Source organism: Pteronotus mesoamericanus, unplaced genomic scaffold (genome assembly GCF_021234165.1).
Source record: "Pteronotus mesoamericanus isolate MK-2021 breed Mesoamerican mustached bat unplaced genomic scaffold, CSHL_Meso_final contig_90, whole genome shotgun sequence".
NCBI lineage: Eukaryota > Metazoa > Chordata > Mammalia > Chiroptera > Mormoopidae > Pteronotus > Pteronotus mesoamericanus.
The window spans coordinates 18,005,228-18,028,238 of record NW_026555277.1 but is presented as its reverse complement, the minus strand read 5'-3'; the positions used below and the strand labels follow the sequence as shown (position 1 = coordinate 18,028,238).

General features: G+C 37.8%; 2 protein-coding genes and 1 pseudogene across 2 annotated transcripts in view; 2 read left to right on the top strand and 1 right to left on the bottom strand.

Moving 5' to 3' along the window:
• The window catches only part of INO80D (INO80 complex subunit D), a 58,611-nt gene that overhangs the window by 18,494 nt on the left and 17,106 nt on the right, over nucleotides 1–23,011 (bottom strand). The window contains exons 4-5 of the mRNA XM_054585767.1: nucleotides 19,496–20,241; nucleotides 9,190–9,298 (exon numbers count right to left, since the gene is read on the bottom strand). Of these exons, the coding sequence (XP_054441742.1) occupies nucleotides 9,190–9,298; nucleotides 19,496–20,241 (855 nt within the window). The remainder of the gene's footprint in view (nucleotides 1–9,189; nucleotides 9,299–19,495; nucleotides 20,242–23,011) is intronic.
• On the top strand, nucleotides 10,264–10,718 carry LOC129080403 (60S ribosomal protein L27a-like; annotated as a pseudogene).
• LOC129080560 (lactoylglutathione lyase-like) lies at nucleotides 13,181–14,615 on the top strand. Its single transcript, XM_054586103.1, has 2 exons — nucleotides 13,181–13,200; nucleotides 14,005–14,615. The coding sequence occupies exons 1-2, from the start codon at nucleotides 13,181–13,183 to the stop codon at nucleotides 14,567–14,569; spliced, it is 585 nt and encodes a 194-aa protein (XP_054442078.1). The 3' UTR covers nucleotides 14,570–14,615.

The following is a 23,011-nucleotide window of genomic DNA, read 5'->3' as shown; positions in this document are numbered from 1 at the left end:
CTCGGCTTGGTTACGGAGTGGGGTATGTATGGCAGCGATGGTAGGTAAGGTAAACTCAGCAACTTCGAATCTGCATCACTAGGAGAATAGAAGTGCCAGTAACAGAAAAAAGAAAGAAGAGAAACAGCAAGTAAAGAAAGTAAAGCTAGGATGGGTGATCCTTGCCAAAGTTGTTATTTGAAAAGACTATCACTACAGAGAGGAATGGACTAGATCAGTGGTTCTCAAATTAACTATGGAAAGATGCCCCTGGATACCACATCATCACATAAGTTTTCAAAGCTTATTCATAATTTTTCTATTTAGCTTACTGTGGGCCAGTAACGAGCAGTTTGCACAGGCTCACAGACCATCCCTGGCGTGATCCTAAACTAGAAAAACTCCGAATGCCTCCCACTTCTAAGATGCTATGGCGTTAACGTTACAGAGCCAGTTTTGCTAAGGAGGGTAGCAAACCAGGCAGATAAAGGCCAGTTACCGGCAGGGCCAGGCCTGGCCCCGACCGCATTTCCAAGTGTGTTCGTCTCCGTCCTTCTGTGAGATGAGGCTATAGCTAGCTGGCTTGCCTACCCCTGAGGTTAAGGAAATGAAAAAACATGACATATGTAAAATCACAATGTAAGTACAGGTATCACTATTAAAATGCTAATAGTAACTCCAAATACAGAGCAGTAAATTCCAAACCTGATTTCCTGAGGGTTCAGGCTTGTCTGTAATCGTAAAGCATGACATTAAATTCCCCAAATAAATTTCATTTTACTTTATCTTTTTAAAACAACATGAGCAAAAAGGTAACACCTCTGATAAAAACAGGGGAGTCAGAAAAAGGGAAAGAATGCTTTCCCTCACGCATGCTGAGGGAAAGGAGTTCAATTATGCTGACTTTAGGGTGTGGCAGAATAGTTGATGATAAATATCTGACAGGCAGTTCCAACTCAAAAGAAAGGTCAGACATGAGAAAAAGATTTTCAAGTTATTCACATACAGATAACAGTTGAAATAAAAAAAGCAATAAAAGGCCACTGGCAACATGGCAACTTACGCACTCTAAGGAACCCAAAACAACTACATACAAGGTAAGATATATTTATGGACGCATTTTTTGGTCTCAAAGAAAGTAGAGGAAATCTCTTCCCAAACTCCTTGGTCAAAAAACAAACAGCCCTGGCCCGCGTGGCACAGCTGGTTGGAACTCCTTTCCATAAACGGAAAGATTGCGGGTTAGATTTCTAGGCTGCAGTTCCACCTCCAGGCAGGGAATGTACAGGAGGCAACCGCTCTCTCACATTGATGTTTCTCTTCCTCCCTCTAAAATCGATAGGCACGTCCTCAGATGAAGATAAAAAAAATTAAGCAAACAAATATTTTCTTCAAAATCAGAACTAAAGCTACAGTGGGAAGCAGGAACAAAGATAACAGGCTGCGCTCAGGGCACATGAATAGGAGCACTGAATGGCTACAGAACCTTAGCCCAGCAAGACGAAGTATCTCAACCTAAGGTTCTAAAGTCTAGGACCTACAAAACCTAAATTATCATGCACAGGAGAGGGTAAGCTACTTTTCGTGACAAGAGGGAAAATGGCAGAAACAGACTTAGGGAGCTGCCAAGCCCTGTTTGGGCACCCGCTCTCCCAGAAACTCCATCAGTGCACCTACCCAAAGCTCTCTGAACCTCATGCTACTGAGATTTTACAGAAGTTTCGTCAGGCAGACGTGATCTAGTATTAACTCCATTTCCAGCCCCTCTCCCGTCTCTAGGGGATGACGTTCAGCTAAAAATTCTCAGCCTCTAATAGGCGTTTGGTCTTTCTGGTGGACCAGGACCCAATCAGGAGCCACCCAAGAGCCCACCTGGAGTCACCTCCTAAGAACAAAAGATGATCCCTGTGCTCTTGTCACTTACTAAATTATGAGGGTTTGAGGAGCTCTGTGTTAGGAACTGGGTACAGAGGCCAATACTATTTTCCTTTATCTCACAATGAAGCTTAGAAATTTATAGCTGTAATGACTTATATTTTAAAAAAAGGAAGATACCAAATCAATAACCTAACATTCCACATTAAGAAACGAGAGGAAAACTAAACATAAAACAAGCAGAAGAAAATAATAAAGACTATAAAAGAAATAAATAAAAAAATAGGAAAAGTATGAGAGAAAAATCAATGAAACCAGAAACATTGGTTTTTTGAAATGATCAACAAAATTAACAAGACTTAGAACGCAATTAACCAAAAGCAAAAGACTCAAATTAACAAAATTAGAAATGGAAAAAGGGCATTACCACTTATCGTAAAGAAAAAAAAAAGATTATAAGGTACTATTACAAAAAAAGTATGCCAATTAAATTATATAATGTTGAAATGGACAAGTTTCTAGAGCAACACAAGCTTTGAGTCTCAGTACATATGAGAAAATCCAAGTAAATTGACCATACCAAAATTACAACTGAACTACAAAACAACCATCATTTAGAGCCACCTGAAATCTGGCTGAATGGAAGTCCTAGAACTAAGGATATAAAAAGCCACATAAAGACTGGTAGGAGAAACGAAGACGCTGCAAAGTGGTCCCAAACCCACATGTGGCAGATAAAAATCAGGTAGGATATTTCGGCTTTGGAGGTCCCTCCGCCTCAGGAGCCGGAGGTCCCAGCCCCACACAGGGCTCCCTAGCCCAGCCAGGATTTCAATGCCAGGAAGAGAAGGGCCCATAACTTCTGGCTGTAAAAATCAGCGGGGACGGTGGCTGAGTGAGACAGAGGGCTTCTGATGTCCCAGGCAGTTCCTCTTAAAGGGCCCATGCACAAATGTATTCCAATTCACTCCCTCTGAGCTCCAGCACTGGGGCAGTGGCTTGAAAGGTACAAGAGACACACAGGAAGGAACTTACCATATTTTGCCATGTATAATGCACACTTCTTGCCCAAATTTTTGAGGGAAAAATAAGGATATGCATTATACATGGGTATAATGATTATATACCATGGGTATAATAATCCCATGTATAATGCACACCCACGTTACGGTACATTATACATGACAAAACACAGTGTGTGTCTTGCATTAGGGCAAGAGATGGGGGCCGGACAAAAGTGCTGGCAGAGGCCACTGTTCCTCTTCTGATCCCTCTCCCCTCATATCAGCAGGTGGATGCCACACTTGAGTCTCCATCAACCTCGCTATCACTGTTCATACTCCCCCACCCTCTGCCTTCTATTGAGGTTCCCTGAAACCCCATCCAATTTTTGGGCCCACCCAAGTTGCAGTGGCTTTCCCATACTAACAGCTTTCATGGCTTATGCTTCAGAGTTTACTAAAATCTCTCAAACAAGCAGCATCTAGCCTCATATCTCTCATTATGTGGCCCAAGGCATGGCACTGGTACTAGAAGTAGCTGGCCTTGGTTTACAGAGGGTAGCCTCTCTTGGATACCTCCAAGCCCAGCACAAGTAGCAGCCATCTACAGATTGCTTTGTAGCTCCAGTTGCATAGCCCGGGACAGCACACAGGAGGCAGCTGTCCTTGGCCTGCATTTCCCAGGGGGGTCCCTGAGTCAGCATACAAGATGGACAGCTTCAGACCACATCAAAGCATTACCAACCACCTCCATAAGTAACACACTCAAGGAGAGAACTCAGTGGGCACCAGAACCCCACTGAAGTAAGTTCTGCTCTGTGGGGTGGGCTCCTACACAGCTGATCTACCACGGTGGCTAAAGCCAGTCCATGCAGCCAATCAGCCTGGGGATAAATCTATTCCACTGATGCGACAATAGCAATCAAGGCTCAACTACAACAGGAGGGTGTACACAGTCCACATGAGAGAAGGAAGATGCAAGTGGAATGCCCAGCTCGGTGAAAGGGGAGGCTATGCCATTGGACCCTGCAGTACACCAACAACATTAGGCCACTCTACCAAGCCTGGGAGACATAGCAGCTCTCATCTAATTCACAGAAACAAACACAGGGAGGCTGCCAAAATGAGGAGACAAAGAAACGTGTCTCAAATGAAAGAACAGAACAAAACTCCAGAAAAAGAACTTAACAAAATGGAGACAAGCAATTTACTACATGCAAAGTTCAAAACACTGGTTATGCTCTAGCCAGTGTAGCTCAGTTGGCCGGAGTGTTGTCCCATATACCAAAAGGTTATGGGTTTGATTCCCAGTCAGGTTATATGCCTAGGTGGCAAAGCTGGTCCCCATTCAGGGTGTGTATGGGAGGCAACTGATCAATGTTTCTCTCCCTCTCTCTAAAAAGAAAGAAAGAAAGAAAGAATGAATAAATAAATAGCGTGCTGTGGCTGCATTTCCAGTGGTGTATCCTCCTTAAAAATAAATAAATAAATAAATAAAATTTTGTTATAAGGATGCTCAGTGAGGCCTGGCTGGTGTGGCTCAGTGGACTGAGCACTAGCCTGCAATCCAAAAAGTCACTGGTTTGATTCCCTGTCAGGGCACATGCCTGGATCGCAGGCCCGGTACCCAGTTGGGGGCATGTGAGAGGCAACCGATCGATGTTTCTCACACATTGATGTTTCTTTCCCTCTCTTTCTCCTTCCTTTTTGCTCTCTCTAAAAGTCTAAAAAAAAAAAGAAAAGAAAAAAAAAGGATGCTCAATGTACTTACGGAGAACTCCAACAGGACTTAAAAATGAAAACCATAAAAAAGAACCAGTCAGAAAAGAAGAATACACTAACTGAAATGAATAATTTATAGGGAATCAACAGGAGAGTAGATGAAAACAACAATCAATCAGCAATTTGGACTATAAGAAGGTAAAAAACCCCGTATCAGGACGGCTGAAAGAAAAAATAATCCAAAAACAATGAGGATAGTTTAAAGAGCCTCCAGAACAACTTCAAGTGCACCAACATTCGCGTCACAAGAGTGCTATAAGGAGAAGAGAAAGAGCAAATAATTGAAAACATATGTTAAAAAAAAAATGATGGAAAACTTCAAGAAACTAGACCATCTTTTTACCCCACACACAAGAATAAACTCAAAATGGATTAAAGACTTCAATATTAGACTCGAAACCATAAAAATTCTAGAAGGAAACAGGTAGTAAAATTTCAAACATTTCTCATAGCAATATTTTTTTCTGATCTATCTCTGTGAGCAAGGAAGACAAAAGAAAAGAACAAATGGGACTACAACAAACTAAAAAGTTTTTGCAAAGCAAAGGAAACCATCAACAAAATGAAAAGACAATCCACTGAATGGGAGAACAGATTCACTGAAAGCAGTATGGAGTTACTTTAAAAAACTAAAAATGGGCCCCAGCTACTGTGGCTCAGTGGACTAAGCGCTTGCCTGTGAACCGAAAGGCTGCTGGTTCAATTCCTGGTCAGGGCACATGCCTGGGTTGTGGGCCTGGGTTGTGGGCCAGGTCTGCAGCTGGGGATATGGGAGAGGCAACCAGTCGATGTATCTCTCCCATATCATGCTTTTCTCTCTCTCTTTCCCTCTCCCTTTCTCTCCCTCTAAAACAATGAATAAATAAAATTTTAAAAAAGAAATTAAAAATGGGACTGCCTCATTACTGAGTGATTCCATTGCTGGGAATTTAAACTCAAAATGCTAACTCAAAAGAATACACGCACCCCATGTTCACTACAGCATTATTTATAATAACCAAGATTTGGAAGCAGCCCAAGTGCCACTCAATAGATGAGTGGACAAAAGAAGAAAAAAGAGGGAAATTTTACCCTTTGTGACAGCATGGATGGACCTGGAGAACATTATGCTAAGTGAAATAAGCCAGTCAGAGAAAGACAAGTACCATATGACTTCACTCACAAGTGGAATATAATGAACAAAATGAACTAATAAGTAAAACAGAGACAGACTCATAGACATATAGCAGCCTGACAGCTGGGGACGGGGTTGGGGGTAGAGTTGGGTGAAGGGGATGGAAGGATTGAGCAAAAAAGAAAAAAAGAGAGAAAACTCATGAACAGGAACAACAATGTGGTGATGATTACCCGGAGGAGGACAGTAAGGAGAACTGGAGACAGTACAGGCGGGATAAATGGTGATGAATGTAGTAAACACGCAATACAGTGTACAGATGATGTGTTGTAGAATTGTGTACCTGAAACCTGTATAATTTTGTTAACAAGTGTCTCCCACATAAATTCAATAAAAGGAAAAAAACTTAACTGGTATACAAAGAACTGGAAAACAGAACCCATAAGGAAGAGAAAAATGAATCAACAGAAACAGACCCAGAAATGATAAAGATAACAGAATTAGTAAACCAGACATCACAAATATTAAAGCATATCCCATATATTCAAGAAGGTAGAATAAATCATGATCATATAAAAGACAAACTTCTAGAGATGAAAAATACATTATCTAATATAAAAAATATACTTTATGGGACTAATAGTTGATTAAGTGCTACAAAATAAAAGATTAATGAACCTGAAGACAGTAATAGAAACTTTCCAAAATGAAACAGAGAGAGAAAAAAATAAACAAAAAAAATGAACAGGACATATGTAAGTTATGGGAGAATTTCAAGGAGCCTAAAATATGTGTAACTAGAGTCTCTCAAATAGAAGGGGAAAGAAGAAAAACTGAAAAAAATTTGCTAAAATTTTTCCTAATTTGATGAGACATAAACCTAGAGCTATAGAAAGCTCAATGAATTCCAAGCACGAGAAACATTAAAAAAAAAAAAAAAAAAGAAACCCTACATCAAACTGTTTTAAAGTATTGATAAAGAGAAAATTCTTAGAAGTCAGAGAAGAAAAACAAAGCAAAACAAAAAGTTCACTGGACTAGAGGGGATGAGGAAGGAGGATAATGGTGGAAAGAAGGTGAAGCGACTAGACAGAATATATATGAATGACCCATGGACATGGACAACAGTGTGGGAATTGACTGTGGGAGCAGGGAGTGGGGTGGGGTGGGGTGGAGTTGGGGAAGTGGGGTAGGGTGGGTGGAGGAGGGCAAAGAGGGAAAAACTGAGACAACTGTAATAGAATAAACATGACTTAAAAAAAAAGTTCATTGGACCAAAGATGTGAATGACGATGTGAATTAACAGCTGACTTCTCATTGGAAACAATGCAATAGAAATGTAAGCAACATCTTAAGTACTGAAAGAAAAACTATTAACCTAGAATTTTATGCATAAACAAATTCAATCTCAGTTTCAGCCAAGGAAAAGAATATAGAGTCCCCCGCGCCTGCAGCATAAGTGTCCCACAAGAATATGTTGAGTGAATAAATAAGTGAATAAATAAATGAAGAGAGAAGAATGAAAGGGGAAAGAGTAAAGTGACAGCTAGGCAAGAAGTAAGAATAACAGCTTATAAAAAGGAGAAAAATATTCTGAAGGAAAAGAATCAAGAAAGCTGAGTATCATGGTAAGTCAAAGAGGAAGCAAGTTAGCAAAAGGGGCCAAGAAAGTAAAATGCCACAAAGATGAAGAAAAATAAGGATGGTCACAGTCTAAAACAATGAAAAAAATATTCTGAAAGCTCTGAAAGAACAGAAGGCAGAAATGGATAGAGAATGCTCCTAATTAAAAGTAAAAACTCCCAATACTGATGTTTAGGTCACCTTCAGAATTAAAACAGGAATCGTAACTACCATTTATCAATTGTCCCCATGTACCAGGCACTGCTGCAGAGCATTTACTTATGTTACCTCATTTACAGCAATTTGTAAAATTAACCTGAAATATCCCATGTCAAGTTCAGTGGATACAAATATCAACTTTTGGAAGCATGACTGATAGTATCTGTGAATAAGAAAGCCTACACTTGTTCAATTTTACTCCTGTCTGAAGGAAAGAATATGCTAATAGTAATGAAACAGTCTTGAATGACATATAAAATGGAACATCAAGCCCTGGCCAGTGTGGCTCAGTTGGTTGGAGCATCATCCTGTAAACTCAAAGGTCCATGGTTCAATTCCTGGTCTCTCTCAGTCTCTCAATCTCTCTCCCTTCTTAAATGAGAATAAAAGAAAATAAACTTTAAAATGTAACATCAAGAGTAAAAAAAATACAGCATTCTCCTATATTATCTAGGCGCTAGGGAAGGCAAGGACAACTAAATGGAAGATAAATCCCAGGAGTGGAAAAGAATACACCAGGCTATTATAAGTTAATGACGCTGGCCATTAATAAATCTAACTTCTCTTTGCTCTAATTCTATGCCCAAATAAGCTTCTGATTATATTATGCTTCCCATGTAGCTTTGCTTACTGAACATCTGTACTACCTAATGATTATATGTCTCACTGTAAACTATCTCACTGTAAGCTGTATGTCTCGCTGTTAACTGGAATCCTGGTTTACACTTTTATGTCCAGTGAATCAGTTCCCTAAGCTTAATCACTTCTCGGTGTTCCAACAAAGCATTTTTAAATCTCTGTGTATGTTCTTATAATGATACCTCAAAATTCTATGCGTTGACATGACACAGATAACTGGTTCCCTATCTTGCTGAACACCTATTCAAAATACAATACTCTTTAAAAAATACTGAGCCAAGTCTGTAAGTTATCTTTTGGCCCCATAAATAAGGATGTATCGCAGCTGCACCAAGTGAATCCCTGTGACTCTGAAGCAGTCCCCCTGGGGTGAGGCAGGGGGCTGATTTTCTCACTATCACTGATAGGCTCTGCATTAACCTACAGCTTTCTAATAAGCAGATGACATTATCTTGAAAAACATGTTAGTAAATTAGAAATATTTAGCACATTAAACTATTTAAGAATAGATCAATCTTACAGGAGATACAGGTGAAGTAAAAGAACACTACTTCTGGCAACTATGGGGATGTGGCCAGAAAAGATAAGGAGAAGTCAGAGTGGGATTTCCAAGCAGCCTCGGGACCACAGGCAAGTTCCTTAACTGCTCTAGGCCCTGATTTCCTCTTCTGCAAAATGAGGAAATGGGCTCAGATAATCACTAAGGTCCCTTTCAATTCAAAAGTCTATTCCAATCATTTCCTTCAGTGATAAATAGGAAAGGTACAAAAACAAATTAACCAAGAAAACTTAAAGAGTGACTTTCCTCAACAATATAGCACATTTCTTTTCAAGTGGAATCTATTTCATCTCCTTTACAATAAAACTAGATCCAATAAATATTTTTTCAAATTTGCATATATAGGGGAGATCCATCTACTACAGTGTTAATTTAAGAATAAAAACAAAAAGACTCACGTGTGTCTTTCGTATCTGAGGGTTTCTCGGATGGACCACGCAACCTGGTATGGTGAGGCCTCCTCTGAGTCCTCCAGTTCCTCTCCGCTCTCTTCTGACCAGTCCAACCCTGGTACAGATGAGAAAATATTGCAAGTAAGAAAATACGTATTTTTAAAATTTAAATGAAAAGCAATCTGAAATATGCGACTGAACACCTAGAGCAAGTACTAGCATAATATGAAAAAATGCCTCTTGGTTAGTTTCATCCATATCTGACAAGATATTAATAACAACATACACTCAGGTCTAAAATAATGACATAACAAAAAGGCTGTAGTCCAAGGATAAGCTTCTGTTTCTGTTTTGTTTTTTTAATTTTATTTTTCAGTTACAGTTTACATTCAATATTATTTTGTATTAGCTTCAGGTGTACAGCATAGAGGTTAGATAATCATATGAGGGGGGACCCAAAACGAGCCAAAATTTATTTATAAAAAATTGTGTATTTATTCTTGTATGTTTGAACTTCAGTCACTTTCGAAGTCCTCTCCATTTCATGCAATACACCCATCGAGACATTCTTTCCACTGCTTAAAACAGTTTTTTGAACTCATTGATTTTGGTGCCTTTTTGTGCTTCTGCCATTTTCGTTTTACCTCTTCCACATCAGCAAAACATTTCCCTTTGTGGACTTTTTTCATCCGAGGAAACAAAAAATTGTTACTCAGGGTGAGATTAGGTGAATAACGAGGATGGGGTATGGGGGTCATGCTTTTTTTGGTCAAAAACTGCTGAACACTCAGTGCAGTCTGGGGAGGTGCACTTGGAAATCACCTGTCATGAAATGAACAAATGCTTTGAAAGTTTTCATTAAAAAAAAATTCCCTGAAGTCAACCCAGCCTCTCACAACAACGGCAGCTGGTACACTGACATGGATCAGTTCCTAGAACATTCACCTAGTGAGGGAAGCATGTACTACTGGGTTAGCCAAAAAGTTCATTTGGTTTTTTCCTATAAGATGTCTCTAGTGGCGCTTAGTTGTGTTTAACTTCATTTGAAGCAATTCTATTACTTGCATCTCGGCTGCCGACATGCCATCCAGACAGAGGAAGACCCAGAAACCTCGGGGCCACCTGAGCCACAGCCACAGCCGCATCCGCAAGCACAGGAAGCAGCTGGGAGGCCAAGGTAATGCCGGTGGCTTGCATCACCACAGGATCAACTTCGGCAAATATCACCCAGGTTACTTTGGGAAAGTTGGTATGAGGCACTATCACTTAAAGAGGAACCAGAGCTTCTGCCCCGCTGTCAACCTTGATAAACTGTGGACCCTGGTCAGTGAGCAGACACGGGTAAATGCTGCCAAGAACAAGACCGGAGCCGCTCCCATCATTGATGTGGTGCGATCAGGCTACTAAGTTCTGGGGAAGAGAAGGCTCCCAAAACAGCCTGTCATTGTGAAAGCCAAATTCTTCAGCAGAAGAGCTGAGGAGAAGATTAAGAGTGTTGGTGGGGCTTGTGTGCTGGTAGCATGAAGCCACATGGAAGGGAATCCATTAAGTTCTCAGAAGAAAAAAAAAAATTCTGTTAGACTGCATTATGACAGCTGTCATATGGGCGTGCATTAAAAAAATAAATAAATAAAAATTGGTAAATTTTTTTTGTGTAGCCATTTTAATACTGAAGATGGAAGAAAATACTCTGGCTGGTGTGGCTCAATGGAGTGAGTGCCAGCCTACGAATCAAAGGGTCCCTGGTTCGACGCCCAGTCAGGGCACATGCCTGGGTTGCAGGCTAGGCCCCTAGTAGGGGGTGCATGAGAGACAACAACACATTGATGTTTCTCTCACTTTCTCCCTCTCTCTAAAAATAAATAAATTCTTAAAAAAAAAAAAAAAAGATGGAAGAAAATACGCAACATTTTCAGCATATTATGCTTTACTATTCCAAGAAAGGTAAAAATGCAACTGAAACACAAAAATAAGATTTGTGCAGTGTATAGAGAAGTTGCTGTGACTGATCAGATGTGTCAAAAGTGGTTTGTGAAGTTTCATGTTGGAGATTTCTTGCTGGATGACGCTCCAGTCAGGTGGACCAATTGAAGTCGATAGCAAACAAATCGAGCCAACATTATACCAACAGAAGAGCCAACATACTCAAAATATCCAAATCAATAAATTATTGGTGAAAATGAAAAATGTGCCTTATTTTATGGAAACAATTAGACACACTTTTTTGACCAACCCAATAGAGGAGGCTCGTCCTCCAGAAGATAATTCCGTTTTTTGGGGGGGTAGCGGGGGTGTTGACCCCTTGTATACTTTACAAAGTGTTTCTCTTGATATTTCCAGTACTCACCTAGCACCATATATTATATATATATAGTTATTACAAGTATTATTAATTACATTCCTTATGCTGTACTTTACATCCCCTTGACTATTCTGTAACTATTAATTTGTATTTCTTAATCCTTCACCCAGTCCCCACAACTGCCCTCCCCTCTGGCTACCATCAGTCTGTTCCCTGTGTCTATGAGTGTTTCAATTTTGTTTGTTCTTTTATTTTATTCTTCAGATTCCACGTATAAGGAAATCATATGGTATTTGTCTTTTTCCATCTGACTTATTTCATTTAGCATAATACGCTCTAGGTCCATCCATACTGTTGCAAATGGTAAGATTCCATATTTTTTATGGAAGGAAGAACTTTTATCAGACACTTCACAGACTGAAGAGAAACAACACAAGCAAAGAAGGTACGTGTCAAAAAAAAAAAGGTAGACTTTCTTAAATATCAAAACATCATACACTAAAATGTCAGAAAAACATAAAACATACTCAAGATGGTTAAAAAAGGGGTTCAGGCAAGAAAAAAGTCAAAAGGTACCAGTGGAGTCGCTCTATACTTCAGCAAGGAAGGGCCCTGGAATAAACTGTCAAAGGCGAAGACCCTCTATCTCTCCTTCCCACCATCTTTGGAGGAAAAGACTCCACCCACTACGCAGGGCCACGCCAGGCCCCATTCTATACGCAGAGGGAAGGGCCGAATGGTAACATTCTATTTCTAATGTGGCTTGGGGTTTCTTTTAATTCTTTTAAACAGCAGCTGCCCTATTTTGTGTTCCACTCTAAAAAGGAAGCTTATTGGGAAAAGTAGTGAAATATAATATGAACAATACTTACTTATTTTGTTAAATGCTATTATTTTTAATGACTGGATAATTGTTAGCTTCCAAGAGAAAGGTTTTACTTGTTTAAAAGTTTCGTATCTTGAAGAGGTCTACAATGTGGGACTACATTACTTTAATATACTCTTACCACTTTGAAACTTGAGTGAGATACCTTGATAACTAGTATTCTACATCTTCCTTCTTGAGACCCTCAAAAGTCATTAGACAAAGTTTTATTAAAAGGACTTCTACAGATTTCTTCCATAATTTAAATGAGTTTACATTGCCAAATAGGGAAATTAAGAAAAACTTAACTGAAACTCAAACTTAAAATGCTTAAAATTAAACTACAATTGCCACTGGCATAAAGAAACCTCACATCTAGTGCCAAGGAGATTGGTGATTATCCAAAATGACAGGTCATCTTAAAAAGTAAGTTACTTTCTCTCAACTAAAATAATTAATAATTTGGGTTTTTTTTAAAAGTGAAAAACAAGTAATCACAATATCAGCTTTGGGATGTTGAAAAGTGAGGTCTTTCAAACACGAAGTGGCACTTAGGCACCTATTTAACAAATCAGAACATGAGTTATCTGTATAATACATAATTTCTACTAAGAAACCTATACTTTCTCTGAAAAAGACACGATCTAAATCATTAAGAACTAAAATGTAGGTGTTTCTCCTATTGTAAAATTAACTGTCCAATAAAGCAAACCTTTGATCTTGGCTTCTTATCACTAGTTTTAATGTAACTAACTGCTATAACCAGCCCAGACAGGAGTACAAAAGCCAATTACAAGACTGCATTTTTCTTTAAGTATTTTTTTGCAGACATGAATGGAGACAATGCTTGGTCAGAACAGTGCATTACAATTTGTGGTTTCTCCAAAATAATCTTTGTTTTGAAAACTTGGGCCCCTAATATATTTGAGTTAAAAAAAAAGACAATGATTTCTCTGTTCAAAATTGAACATTCAAAAGCTAAAAGATTATCAGCACCAAGAAGTAAAAATAAAAATTTAGTAGATGATATTGGTAAATGCTGTAATAAGAGGCAAATATTTTTTTGGGAAGGGAGGGAAAGTAGCTCTCTGCTTCAAAACCAATATTAATGAGTTCTAAATAGAGGACTAAAATGTAAATAATAAAAGGACTGAAAGAATATATAGGTGAAATTCTCTTGAGATTAAGAGAGTCTGAAGATGGGGGGAAAAGACTGATTTAAAAGGAGGAAATCATTAAAAAAGAAAATATATTAAAATTTTAACTTCTAAAATTCCAAAATCATTATTATACATATTTAAATGCCAACAACAAATGGGAAGAGAAGTATTGTAACAAATATGAAGTATGCATAAAAAGCTCTTACTAATCAATACAAAAAAGAAACACATCATTAAAAATGAATGAAAAGTTGAAAAGGCAAAATAAATAAAAAATACAAATGTCCAAAGAAAATATGAACAAATATTCAAAATTATATTATTAATCCAAAATAGCAGTTCTCACTCAAAGCATAGTCCAAAGATCCTCAGGGGTCCCTTATTTACTGTGTTGACATTTGAACTGATGATTTAAAAAAAACCATGATGGAACTCAGGGTTTGGGCGGAGCGTGGATCGCTGCTGAGTCCTGGGGGCCGTCGTCCGTGACACAGCAGTGCAGCCAGGGCAGAGCCGCAACCCACGTCGGGCGGCCTTAGGGACAAGGCTGCCCTCAGTGGCTGCTCGGACCCGGACCCCAGCACTAAGGATTTTCTGTGGCAGCAGACCATGCTGCGAATTAAGGATCCTAAGAACTCTTTGGACTTTTATACTAGAGTTCTTGGAATGACGCTACTCCAGAAAATAGATTTTCCCACTATGAAGTTTTCACTCTATTTCTTGGCTTATGAGGATAAAAATGACATCCCAAAAGATAAAGATGAAAAAGTAGCTTGGGTATTCTCCAGAAAAGCTACACTTGAATTGACACACAATTGGGGCACTGAAGATGATGAGACCCAGAGTTACCACAGTGGCAATTCAGACCCTCGAGGATTTGGTCACATTGGAATTGCTGTTCCTGATGTACATGGTGCTTGTAAAAGATTTGAAGAACTGGGGGTAAAATTTGTGAAGAAACCTGATGACGGTAAAATGAAAGGCCTAGCATTTATTCAAGATCCTGATGGCTACCGGATAGAAATTTTGAATCCTAACAGAATGATAACTATTATTTAGTTCTATGAGAATAATGCTTTGAGATTTCAGTGAGAGCACTGTGGGAGGTAAAAAAGTGAAACAATGTGATTGAGATATTCGGATAACAGAAGCATCTAGGATTGATGATTCACTGTCCCAATTCAAATTATTCTTAAGTCCATTTCCCTTCCTATTTCAGCTGTGTTTTTAACCTGTCTATTCAGTCATTCTAGTTTTAAAAGTAGTACTTTGTCTTGTGTCCTTGAATGTAGTTGTATAACATTACTTTTTTCAGTAATAATTAGAATAGTTCCCTTCAGAGGCTGCATCTGATTTGCCTTCTCTCTTCTAACTATGTCTTCTCTACAAGCTTGCCTTTGAATCATCATTTTAAAAAAACACTTAACATGTTCTTATTGTGGCTACCTTCTGAAGTTTCAGGTCCTCAGAAATAACTTTTCACACTGGAAAGTAAAGAGCACTGAACAAAAATGAAAAAAAAACCCATGATGGATAAAACTGCTGGCACCAACACCAGAACTTGCAGTAAAATGGAAACAAAAAAAGTTTTAAGAATATCCTTGATAAAGAGATCATTTATTTTATTAAGTCTCGATTCTTGAGTATATATGTTTATAATATTCTGTGTGACCAAATGTGAAGTGTATATAAAGAACCTCTGTCGCATACAAGAAAATATGGTGGTTGTCCGGAGGAAAAGTATTTGCATGACTGTTTTAACTGTGACCTGAATTTGCTTTTTTTAAAAATAATCATTCAACACCATTTTTATTTAAAAGAGTTACTGACAAACGATAGTAATTAAGACTTAGATATCTGGCAGTCGTTTTTTCTAAATGAAGACAGCGAAATCGTCACTTCAAGAAAAACAATGGACAGCATTTGTTGCCAATATAAAATTCAAATTTTTACTTGAAAGCTCAATTTTGAAAACTTGAGTTCTTCACTGAGAGTATGACAATTTCCTAATAGACTTTTCTGATGAGATTGGTAGTAATATTAACAAACGTAATTTTAAATTTTTATATAATGAAATATGTCAACATTTGGAACATCTATATAACTAGGTATTATCAATATTTTCCAGCTGACCAACCAACACATGGTGTTACAAAATCTTGAATGGGTTAAAGATCTTTTCATAGTACAGGGTAAATCAATGGATCTTAATGTAACATATGTAAAATTCCTTAATATGTCTGCAGATTCCACATCATATCCACTCTTTAAAGAAACTACCACTTGTCAGAAGCATATACTATGTTCATAGATAGGAAAAAATAACATCATTAAAATGTCCATACCACCCAAAGCAATCTATAGATTCAAATCAATTCCTATCAAGATACCAATAGTGGCCCTGGCTGGCGTGGATCAGTGGACTAAGTGCCGGACTGCAAAGCAAAAGAGACACTGGTTGGATTCCCAGTCAGGGCACATGCCTGGGTTGCGGGCCAGGTCCCCAGTAGGGGGTATATGACAGGAAACCACACATTGATGTTTCTCTCCCTCCCTTCCTCCTTGTCTCTCTAAAAATAAATAAATTAAATCTTAAAAAAAAAAAAAAAGATACCAATAGTGTATTTCACAGAACTAGAACAAATATTCCAATAATTTACATCGAACTACAAAAGACCCTGAATAGATACAGCAATCCTGAGAAAGAAGAACAAAGTTGGAGGAATCACACTAACCTGATATCAAACAAAGCTGTAAAGCTGTAGTAATCAAAACAGCATGGTGCTGGCATAAAAAGACATAAATCATGGAACAGAATAGAGAGCCCAGCAATAAACCCACACCTTTATAGTCAATTAATATTTGACAAAGGAGGCAAAAACATACAGTGTGGTGATAGTCTATTCAATAAATGGCACTGAGAAAATTGGACAGATACATGCAAAAAATGAAACTAGACCACCTTCTTAAACCATACACAAGAATAAACTCAAAATGGATCAAAGACTTAAATGTCAGACTCAAAATCATAAAAATCCTAGAACACAGGCAGTAAAATCTCAAACATTTCTCACAGCAGTATTTTTTCTGATGTATTACCTTGAGCAAGGGAAACAAAAGAAAAAAATAGACAAATGGAACTACATCAAACTAAAAACCTTCTGCACAACAAAGGAAAACATCAACAAAGTGAAAAGGCAACCCAATGAATGGGAGAATATATTCACTGATATATCTGATAAAGGGTTAATTTCCAAAACTGATAGGGAACTTGTAAAACTCAACACCAAAAAAACCCAAACAATCCATGTAAAAAAATGGGCAAAAGACATGAACAGATACTTCTCCAAAAAGGACACAGAGATGGAAAACAGACATATGAAAAAATGTTCAACGTCACTAATCATCAGAGAAATGCAAATTAAAACCACAATGATGTGTCACCTCACACCTGTCAGAATGACTATCATCAATAAATCAAGAAACAAGTGTTGACAAGGATGTGGAAAAAAGGGAACTCTCATGCACTGTTGGTGAGAATGCAGACTGGTGCAGCCACTGTGGAAAGCAGTATGGAGATACCTCAAAATATTAAAAATGGAACTACCTTATGACCCAGCAATTGCCCTTCTGGGAATATACCCAAAGAAACCCAAAACACTAATTCAAAAGAATACATGCACTCCTATGTTCATTGCAGTGTTATTTACAACAGTCGAGATGTGGAAGCAGCCCAAGTGTCCATCAGTGAGTGGATAAAAAAGCTGTGGTACATTTACACAATGGAATACTACTCAGGCATTAAAAAAGAAGGAAATCTTACTATTTACGACAGTATGGATGGACCTGGAGAATATTATGTTAAATGCAATAAGCCAGTCAGAGAAAGACAAGTATATTTCACTTATTATGTGGAATCTAATGAACAAAATAAAATAACAAAATGGAGACAGACTCATAGATAGAGAACAGACTGAGATTTGTCAGAGAGGAGGAGGTTGGGGACTGGGTGAGAAGGGTGAAGGGATTAAGCAAACAGAAAAAAACAGACTCATGGACACAGAGAAGTGTGGTGACTACCCGAGGCAATGGGGGGTGGTGGGAGGTAGAAGAGGAGAAAGGGGGATAAATGGTGATGGAAGGAGACTTGACTTGGGGTAGTTAACACACAATACAATATACGGATGATATATTGTAAATTGTACACCTGAAACCTGCATAATTTTGTTAACCAATGTCACCCCAATAAATTCAATAAAAAAAATTAAAAAATAAAAGAAACTACCACCTGTCAAGTTTTGGTGTAGAATCAAGTAAGAATATCCACAATTATTTGGAAAGTAAAAAAGCTATTAAAGTGTTCCTCCCTTTGCCCACTACAAATGTGTAAGGCCATATTTTCATCTAGTAACCAAAACCACATTATCACAGCCGGTTGTACACAAATGTAAATATGAGAATCTAGTTATCTTCCAGTAAATCAAATATTAAGATTTGCAAAACAATGTAAAAACAATGCTGCTCTTCACATAATTGCTTTGGAAAACAGAGTTATTTTTCATAAAAAGAACATGTTAACATGTGCTAAGTGTCTTTTTATTTTTATATGAATTATCATTTTAAACATTTCTTGGTTTTAACTTCTAATTCAGTAAATATCAACACATAAAACTCACATACACAAAGCTCTATGGTATACTCAGTAATTTTTAAGAGTATAAAGGGATTCTAAGGCCAAAAATTCAAGAAACACTGATCTAAGTTATACAAATTAAAGCAAAATTTCCAGCAAGTTAGCAAAGGTAAAATAATAATGGTAATAATAACAATATCTAATATCCATGGCTATAAAGATGTAGAGAAGCGGCCATTCTCATCTGCTTCCAAAAGTTAAACTCGCAAAATAACTCTGAAAGAAAATTTGGCAACACATATCAAAAACCTTTTTAAAAAAATGAGAGAGCTTGGAATCAGCAGTTCTCCTAGGAATCTATTTGAAGGAAAAATTAAAGATATGACAGTAGTTATTTTACTTCAAGTAGTTACTTTACTTCAGGGCTATACAACTACAACACCTGATAATGACAGAAACTGGAAATGACTTAAATTAGAAAGCATATTCAGCTGTGACAAATTATGTTTTGTACTAATTAATAATACATTAGCAAAAATTTTAAAACAGGTTACAAAACTGTAGGTATAGCAGGAACCCAGTTTTATGTATCTGAAAAAATATAGCAAGGTATTAACAAGTAAGCATTAGTAAGGTTTGGGGCATTTGATTATTTTTATTTATCTGTATTTTTTAAGTTTAATTATATTTTAACTAACAAGTCATATATGAATACAAGTAATACAAGTAATAGGTGAAAAAATATAAAGCTATAAGAAGAGTTACCATTTCCATCTCCTTAAAAACATACCCTGTCCAATTGCATCCTCCTGTGATAAGCCAATGTTAACAGCCTACTAGTGCACAGCCATTTGTACTTTACCTATGTTCATGCCTAACAGGCAAACATCTTCCCATATACTCAATCAACAGATATACTGACATCCCTTATTTATTTACTTTTCTTTAACTTAAAAAAAATGTTTATTGGTTTTAGAGAGAGAAGTGTGGGGGGTTAGAGAGAGAAACATCAATGTGAGAGCGAAACATTGATTGGCCACTTCCCATACTCACCCTTACTGGGGAGTGAACCTACAACCTAGGTACGGGCCCTGACAGGGAATCGAATCCCCCACCCTCTGGTGTACAGGACAACATCCCTTACACTCAAAGTTTGTAGGTTCAATCCCCGGTCAGGGTGCGTATGGGAAGCAACCAATCAATATTTCTCACATCCATGTCTCTCCCTCTTTCTCCCCCTTCTTCTCTAAAATTAATAAATGTATTAAAAAGAAAAAAGAAAATAAAGCCTTGCACAAAAGGGCACATTTTGTTGTATTACACATATGATATGGTACAAATAGATAACTCACCTAAATGGGGAAACAGATCAGTGTCCAACTGATGTTTCTGGGTGCACAGTTTCACCAGTCTCTGCAGTCGACTTATACAAGAGAAGTGTGGAGAGAAGGCTGTGGCTTTCATAAGGACCCGGTCAGTCCTGGGTGGGTCCACAACCGGAGCCCTACTGGATGGCAGGAGGGGCAGAGGCCTCTTGTGAGGCAACTGCCTCGCTTGTGCTATAGTGTGTGTGGTGGGGGCCACTCCCTGCAGTGGTAGGCTGGTGTTCTGAGGTTGAGGTGACTTGCAGACTAAACCCTGCGGTGGCGCTGGAGGTTTTACAGAAGTGGATAAAGGTGACAGGTGGGAGTGCTGCTGTGGAGGCTGCGGCTGTGAAGGTGCAGGAGGGGGACTAAAGTGCTCTTGTCTAACTTTTAAAATCTCTGTCTCTCTCTGGCGCTGCCGATTCTGGGCCAACTTGCTCTGCAACTTCTTTCTCACAGTTACCCCTTTCCTTAGGTCATCATCTTCCTCGTTGAAAGCAAATGGGTCTTCCAACTCTGTTTCCAGGTAGTGGAGAGGGACTCTTGCCCCCGGTGGAGAGAGGGACATTCCATCCAGTCCATTGGGCACCTTCAAGGCCAATGTGGGCACCGTCAGGCTAAAGGCCATGGTATCCATCTGGTGCCTGACCTTTACCTCATCTATAGGATCATTCTTTTTCTTCCTCTCTTTTTTCGGGATAAAGCCAAGTACCTGCAAGTGGCTGTTGCAGTACCTTCAAAAACACAAACGGACATGGGAAAATGTTCATGATACACATTAAGTAGAATATAAGACTACTTTTTAGAAAATGTGAATCCTAGTATGTTAAAAATGTATGACAAGAGTAACCACTGACATTCATGAATTTCATATATGCAACGTCCACACTCTGAAGCAACCCTCAAAGTCTGTGCAATTTTGCTAGAGCAAATACGTGACCCGTACATGTGCAGAGGCTGCCAGACAGACACAGTGAGTGGCCAGCGATCGCCTCTCAGGCCGCTTTGTTAGTCTGTATTCATAGCAAACAAAGTAACTCATCAAGAATCATTTAAAAGTCTCTTATGGAAAAAAATATTTATGTTCCAATGCCATTCAAGCATTTAGAGATTCATAAAGGTCTTATGACATAACCCTTAAGAATGTCAAGTGTCCACTGTAAGCTCTACACACAGAGAGAACAGATTCATAAAGCTTTGGCCCACAAGAGAAAGGGCTTCAGCAATAACTATACTAGGAAGCTTACCCATAAGTAGTAAATAGTTTTTGTTGCTGTTTTCCACTCACTTTCAAATTCACAAAAGGATTAGTTGTTTTGTTTTGTTTTGTTTTGTTTTTTTAGTGGAGAAAAATGAGGTGGGGAGTTTTTTTTTAAATTTAGAAATCAGACTTTCCTGCTCATTTACACGTAGGCAGCATCGAGGGGTCAATGAGGCTACTATGTGCTTCATTAGGTGACACAGCGGAGGCTCGCTGCGCGGCCAGCGCCCCTGAACCGCCCTCTCTCTTGCTCCGGCCGCTGCGGCAGCACTGTCACAGCAGAGTCTGACCTCCTAAAACCCCTGCTGCCTCTGCTAAAACATGCTCCACTGCGAGAATCAGAACAGCTTACTTGGTTATGGACAGCATTTAAAATGAGTATGCAAATATGAATTTCTAGTCTAAAAGCGTTATTACACAGGGGAGTAACTGCTAATGGGTTCTTCTGGGGGGATGAAAAATGTAAAATTAGACCGTGGTGATAATTGCACAAGCCTGTCAATCTAATCAAAAATACTGAATTGTATACTTTAAATAGGTAAATTGTATGGAATGTGAATTATATCTTAATTAAACTTTTAAAAAATAAACATACAGATAACAAGAAATTTCTTGGTAAATATAATATACATACTACTAAAATATACTAAAAATTATTTTATATAAAATAACCAACTTAATATAACCACTCACCTCTGAGAAACCAAGGTTACACTAAAGAGCCTTGGCTTAGAAAATGGACTTTACTTTTTAATTACACCAGTACTTCTCCCAGATATAACACTATTCTATTTCAAAAAGCTGGAATCCCGCAAGTTAGCATTTATAATACACACCAGAGAAGTTAGGCGCCAGCTATCAAGACGCTTCCTCTAACTGACAACCAACCCGAAATTTTGTCAATTAAAAGTCCTTGGAAATTTTTTTTCTAAAACAATACATACACCATCTCAAATCTGTAAGTGTCCAAGGAGTAACTGCATCAATAATGATGAAAGTAATTTTTGAAAGAATATTAATCTTTTCTACAGTATGTAATGTAGTATAGTTACAACTGTCAATATTTATACACAGTTCAACCTGGATTTCTTGAGGTAACATAAGAATTTTACCTGCTGCTAAAGTCTACTTTAAAACATTTCAAACAATCCTACAAATGAAAATATTAATACCAAATATATATGTATATTTTAATACCATTTGCATTCATATGTCCTTAGGCTAATTTTGAAAAAAAAATATGCATATTAGCACTTATCAAGTACAGCTTTTCTCAACATAGTAACACAAAAATCCTTTCCCTTATCTTGTCCTAAGAAAGAAATTACTTAAAATATGTAGGTGAAGATATATGCTTCCAGAATCAATATTCTGGACAAATTCAGAGTGACTCCCACTTTACTTCCCGATGTTAGCTATAAGTTTATACTTGCTTCAGCTGAACTGAAAAAAAAAATCCAAAGTTGACAATTACAACTGTGATAAACTAAATTTAAGACAAAACTACAGAGATGTGTTTATAATGGAGCTTGAAGTAAAATCCAAGTTCTTCCATTCTCTAAGTTTAAAAAAGGCAGGAGTAAGAAATTAACATTTTCAGTCTGCTGAAACCGACTAGACAGATATGTTTACCCTAATACAGTGGTCCCTTTCTCACCTGAGATTAAAATTTTATTCCTTACCTCACTAAGCAGCTGTTTCTAACTTTCGGGTATTGTAATTTGAAGCCTTAAGTGCTCTTTAGAAATTCTAACAGAGTATTCCCAAATCACCACATTATACTATACTAATTCTTGTGGGATCTCTATCAACACGAATTATTTCTTTCACCCTCAAAGTGTAAAAATTGCTCAATGTGACATTAAAATACACGATTCCTTTTCAACCAATTTATACAGGTGATATGTGCGTAGGTATAGGAACAAGGATGATATCTTCTAAGACAGAAGTAAAAAGTTCATCTGTGTTCCTATACATAAGCAATATATATGTATATATATTCTGAGAGGTAAAAAGTTCAAAATTTTCTACCTAAAGATAACAGGTATTTGAAATTGCCTTATTAAATAAGTATGCTTCCCTCTGTAAAATCCTACAGTGATCAACATGGTTTCTGGAGAACTAAAGAAAGAGACGTGAAAAAGAGGCTGTATGTGAAATACAGTGTGAATTTTCCTACAAATATGAAAGATGAACAACCAGCATAAGACTTCTTCTTTAAAAATACCTTATTTTATTTTTTT

What these genes read in the sequence shown, in the direction of transcription:
- LOC129080560 (XM_054586103.1), top strand. Translation starts at nt 13,181, where the DNA reads ATGAATGGAGACAATGCTTG. An exon ending in ATGAATGGAGACAATGCTTG is followed by an intron (nt 13,201 to 14,004) that starts GTCAGAACAGTG and finishes TCCGTGACACAG; the next exon opens with CAGTGCAGCCAGGGCAGAGC.